The sequence below is a fragment of the Trachemys scripta genome, chromosome 8 (genome assembly GCF_013100865.1).
Source record: "Trachemys scripta elegans isolate TJP31775 chromosome 8, CAS_Tse_1.0, whole genome shotgun sequence".
Classification (NCBI taxonomy): domain Eukaryota; kingdom Metazoa; phylum Chordata; order Testudines; family Emydidae; genus Trachemys; species Trachemys scripta.
Genome location: NC_048305.1, coordinates 74,031,210 through 74,037,209, shown reverse-complemented (window position 1 = coordinate 74,037,209; position 6,000 = coordinate 74,031,210). Strand labels below are relative to the sequence as shown.

Below are 6,000 nucleotides of genomic sequence, written 5' to 3'. Positions count from 1 at the left end.
GCAAGAGGCACAAGGAGCAGAGAGTGAGAGGGTGTGCTGCTGCTGGAGGACTGATGCGCACAAGTGTTATCAGACACCAGGAGGAAGGTCCTGTGTGAGAATAAGGAAGGTGTTTGGAGGAGGCTATGGGGAAGTAGCCCAGGGAATTGTAGCTGTCATGCGGCTGTTACAGGAGGCACTGTAGACAGCTGCAGTCCACAGGGCCCTGGGCTAGAACCCGGAGTAGAGGGCAGGCCTGGGTTCCCCCCCAAACCTCCCAATTGACCTGGACTGTGGGTTCTTCCAGAGGGGAAGGTCTCTGGGCTGTTCACCAACCCACATGGTGAATCTCTGAGGCAAGAAAATCCGCCAATAAGCGCAGGACCCACCAATATTTATTTATTATAAGATAGAGAAGGAACTTTGTCACAATAGTTAACCTCTAAGTCGCTGCTAGGGAATGAATCTGTTGTTGGTGAGAAGTGCATCTTGCACCCAAATTAATCATAAGGCTACTTATTCTTGTCTTCTGCTGGTTCATGGATCACTCTGGGGCTTAAGCAGGAGGTAGGTGTCCAGATGCCTAGAGGGAGGCAGCACTGTTCATCTGCAGAGGCAATAACATGGATGCTGCAGGAACTTTTACCCTGAAAAACATATGTGCCAAGAGAGCTTAGGCACCTACAGGGTTTGGCAGGAGTTCTGTGATTCACAATGCAGCCAAAACAGGGACATAGGTGCCTAAGTACTTCTATGGAACCCACCCCATTGGCATTTTCAAAAGTGTCTATCTGTAACTTTAGGTGCCTAAATACTTTTTTTTTTAAATGTGGTCCTTAGTACCTTTTCTCAGTCAGATTCTCAAAGTTTATGCCAGAAACAATTAACAATAGATTAGTCAATGTTAATTGTGATGCAATCTCAGTACAACAACTGATTGATTTAAAACCTTGGTTTTAATTAGGGCTGTCAAGTGATTAAAAATATTAATCACGTGATTAAACAACAATAGAATACCATTTACTTAAATATTTTTGGTTGTTTACTACATTTTCAAATATATTAATTTCAATTACAACATAGAATACAAAGTGTATAGTGCTCACTTTATATTTTTGATTACAAATATATGCACTGTAAAAATGATGAACAAAAGAAATAGTATTTTTCAGTTCACCTCATACAAGTACTAAAGTACAATCTCTTTATTGTGAAAGTGTAACTTGCAAATGCACATGTGGTGGTGGTGGTTACATAACTGCACTCAAAAACAAAACAGCGTAAAACTTTAGCGCCTACAAGTTCACTCAGTCCTACTTCTTATTCTGCCAGTCCCTAAGACAAACAAGATTGGTTACAATTTGTGGGAGATAATGCTGCCTGCTACTTATTTACAATGTCACCTGAAAGTGGCACTGTTGTAGCTGGCATTACAAGATATTTACATGCCAGATGTGCTAAAGATTCATATGTCCCTTCATGCTTCAACCATCATTCCAGAGGACATGCGTCCATGATGATGATGGGTTCTGCTCGATAACGATCCAAAGCAGTGCAGACTGATGCATGTTCATTTTCATCCTCTGAGTCAGATGCCACCAGCAGAAGGTTGATTTTCTTTTTTGGTGGGTTGGGTTCTGTAGTTTCCACATCAGAGTGTTGCTCTTTTAAGACTTCTAAAAGCAAGCTTCACACTTCATCCTCTCAGATTTTGGATGGCACTTAGGATTCTTAAACCTCGGGTCTAGTGCTGTCGCTATTTTTAGAAGTTCTCACATCGGTACCTTCTTTGCGTTTTGTCAAATCTGCTGTAAAAGTGTTCTTAAAACGAACATTTGCTGGGTCATCATCTGAGACAGCTATAACATGAAATATATGCAGAATGTGGGTAAAACAGCAGGAGACATACAGTTCTCCCCCCAAGGAGTACAGTCACAAATTTAATTGATGCATTATTTTTTGTAATGAGCATCACCAGCATGGAAGCATGCCCTCTGGAAGGGGCATATGAACGTTTAGAATATTTGGCATGTAAATACCTTGTAACGCTGGCTACAAAAGTGCCATACGAATGCCTGTTCTCACTTTCAAGTGACATTGTAAATAAGAAGCAGGCAGCATTATCTCCTGTAAATGTAAACAAACTTGTTTGTCTCAGCAATTGGCAGAATAAGAAATAGGACTGAATGGATTTGTAGGCTCTAACGTTTTATGCTGTTTTGTTTTTGAGTGCAGTTATGTAACCGAAAAAAAAAATCTGGATTTGTAAGTTACGCTTTCACAATAAAGAGATTGCATTACGGTATTTGGATGAGGTGAACTGAAAAATACTATTTCGTTTATCATTTTTACAGTGCATATATTTGTAATAAAAATAATGTAAAGTGAGCACTGTACACTTTGTATTCTGTGTTGTAATTGAAATCAATATTGAAAATGTAGAAAAACATCCAAAAATATTTAATTTCAGTTGGTATTCTATTGTTATAAGTGTGATTAATCACAATTAATTTTGAGTTAATCGCATGAGTTAACTGCAATTAATCAACTGCCCTAGTTTTAATATGTAATATATTACATAACAAAACTTTGTTGCCTGGGGACATTGTGAAGGCCAAAAGTATAATTGGGTTAAAAAAAGAATTAGATACATTCATGGAGGATAGGTCCATCAATGGCTATTGGCCCAGAAGGTCAGGGACCCAACCCCATGCTCCAGGTGTCCCTAAACCTCTGACTGCTAGAAGCTGGGACTGAACAACAGGGGATGGATCCCCTGTTCTGTTCACTTCCTCTGAAGCATCTGGCATCAGCCACTGTTGGAAGAGAAGATGGACCATTGGTTTGGCCCAGTATGGGCATTTGTATGCTCTTTATGTAGAGGAATATATTAGCTAAAGTCCAAGTACAGCTACTTATGCATGTACTTAACTTTATTCATATGCTTAAAGGGTTGCAAGTGTTTGTAGAATCCATGCCTTAATGTTTATATTTATCCTCTTTGCACTAACTTACTTGTGGTCTCATTTCTGGACTTCCTTCGCCTCAGCAGTGAACCTTAGGAAAATATCAAGTAAGAAGCTTAAATGACCAAAAGAATGGGCCAAGCCCTACTTCATGTAATTCCATTGAAGTTGGTGGAATTTAACCAGAGATGAATTTGTCCTAAAGACTGTAAAAGCTTACACCTGATTCATTATTGTGTTCCTCTTCAAACAAATTTGGTGAATAAGTTCCTCCCCTAGATAACCCCCAGGAGTAATTTAGCAGCAGTCACTGAATTTGAGATTAGGACACTTGTTCAATTTTCACTGTCAATTAGTATCCCAAACTAGATAATAAAATTCAAGGCAACAGAACTTGGTTGGAAAGTATAACAATAAAGCTGGAAGTATTAATCATTGAACCACTGTGAGCAAAAAATTAGAACTTAAAATACATTATTGCACAGTCTTAATGAGTATCAAACAAGCAGAGATCCAGCTCTTCTTTTTATTATAATATAAATACCATGTAGATTTAATGAAGTCAGGTGCAATATGACTTGCAAATATACAGCTGTCCTAATGCTTCAGGTACTTCACATGGGTATTTATTATGTTCACTAGAAGTTAATGCGTAGATGGAACATGTGCATCTGAGTCAGACTGATCAGATTATATATTCATATCTACTCTTCCCCTTCTGTCCTTTATGGAGTGATTCTTTAAAATGCTTTAGACTCTTTCTCAATTTCACCCTGCAGATGAAAATACATCTTTAAAAAAATCTGAGATAAAAGGATTATAATCCTTTGGAATGATGCCTCAATATTCTTATGCGCTCTGATCAACTGTACAATACAGAAACAAAGCAATTTCACATGTCCCTACAATTAAGAGACTCTACACCAAATATTGATCCAGCTGTTTATTCTCATTTCATACAACAGACAGAGTAACACCTTCAACATACAAAATATCACAAACATTTGATTTCCAACTTTTATATCTTCCCTATGAAATGCTATTGATTAAATATATCATCTGCCTCAAGCTTGGCACAAGGACATGGATACAGAAATATCAGAGTCTGACTGGCTAGAGCCTTTGACATCAATCTACAATAGATTCACTCAAATGCATATTATATTACCCATGAGGATTGTATTATGATTCCCCTGAAATGCCAAACAATATGGCCAGTATTTCCAACTCGCTGTCCAAAATATTACACACCAAAGTAACACTTATTTTGAGAGACATTCTGAACAATCACTTCTGGCTCCACATTCCAAATTCATTTAAAGAAATGATGGGTACCTCAGATACTTTCATTCCAGCTCTAAGTTTGTGTATGAGCAAACATAATAAAGGTATCAGGAAACTGATATGATCCCATGTTTTCACTGAGCAAAAAAAGCTTACCCTAAATCTGTGGATATCTAATGTCTGTTTGACGTCATTAAGAATAAAAAATTAACTAACAAAAATACAGGAGAATATACAAAGAGAAAGGGGTGTGTATATATAATTTTTCTTAGAGTTTAGTTCTTTATGGAACAAATAATATTACACTGAATCATATTTGCACTCAAGGATTATGGAATGTATTCTGTGTAATATTTAAATTGTTTGAGTTGGAAAAGGCGTATGTGTGGGGAGGTTGTGGTTTTTTTTTTTTGGTCTAAGCTAAGAGCTGTTGTGAATCTATACTGCATTTTGGCTGCTCTTGGACCTTCAATACTCACTGCAGTGTATAAGCAGTGTTGCTGGAGATGAATAATACTATCTTCTGTACCATCCATAAAATTACTGTAAGAAACAAATCATGGATTTGGCTCACAAGAAACTGGATGTTGCACAAGAATTCATCTTAGAGCAAAATACTGACACTAAGCTCACACTTCCCGTCAGAGGATTATCATTCTTATTGTGAGGAAGCAAAGCAAGCTGATGAAGAGCAGAATTGATCTGGGTTCAAAACCTTATGTCTGACAATCAAATTCACTTCCATTTTGCTATCTTTACCCACCTCAAACACCATTATCAATACAGTAGGCAGTTTCAACTCAGAACAGGGCCAGAACTGTGATATCAAAGATCCTGAAGACCATGAATGAGAAACAGTTAGTCAGAGCTGCATTAGAAAAGCTTGCAGTTTGTGCTGACTTGCTTTAACCAGTATAGAAGTTCTTAATTTCCATGAGTGCCAAATCCACCAAAGAATAAAATTTGTTATTTGAACACACATTTTTGAAAACCCTTTTGTTTTCCATAGTGAAGTATCTGAATTGGTGTTTTTTCCCCCGTAACATGATGTGCAGATCCTGTTCCATTAATTAGCTAAACTTGAGTGATCCCGTTGTAGTCACTTCATACAATACATCCTTGATGTCACACAACTTTTCCACAATTTAAATAGTATTTGCTCTGAATTGTAATCTTAATGAAAAATTTTCACCCTAAAGAATTGATGTCTTGCAGAATTCAGAATGGGGATACAGCCTTTTACCTCTAGGTCTTAAATTCAAATCCAGTCCAAGACAGTAGTGACTGAAGATCATTACCATTTGATACTGCTGTTTGGTGCCACGGGTGCAGTGGTCTCTAATTTCTAGTGAACTCTCCTATTCTGTATCTGCCTTCCAAAAAATCAGAGCAATAATTGGCATCATAACTGGCATTTTAGCACAGAAAAATTAAATGGGCATAAAGAGAGGAAGCCTGCCTGAATGTCAAGAGGAGGAGGGACTAGATGTGAAAATCCTACATCTGGACTGGTTACCATTTGCCTCTCCCTCAGATGAGGAAGACTCACCCATTTGTCCAGACTAGTAGCTCATCACTGAAAAAACACTAACATAATCCATGCTATAGAACAATTATAGTGCTGCTAAAAACAATTATGAAAAATGTTTACTGCATATATCCACTTGTTTTAAAATATACAACAGCTCTCCAAACAAAGGAATAATTTGATAGTCTACTTTTAATTTATATTGGATTGTTACAAAATGTAACACACAGATTTTTGATTCCT

General features: G+C 37.4%; 1 protein-coding gene across 1 annotated transcript in view; it reads right to left on the bottom strand.

Annotated features, from left to right (window-relative positions):
• Positions 1–409: 409 nt before the first annotated feature.
• Positions 410–6,000, bottom strand: part of ALG14 (ALG14 UDP-N-acetylglucosaminyltransferase subunit) — a 32,013-nt gene continuing 26,422 nt past the window's right edge. Inside the window, exon 4 of the mRNA XM_034779283.1 lies at positions 410–626. Coding sequence (XP_034635174.1) covers positions 492–626 — 135 coding nt within the window. The 3' untranslated portion in view covers positions 410–491. The remainder of the gene's footprint in view (positions 627–6,000) is intronic.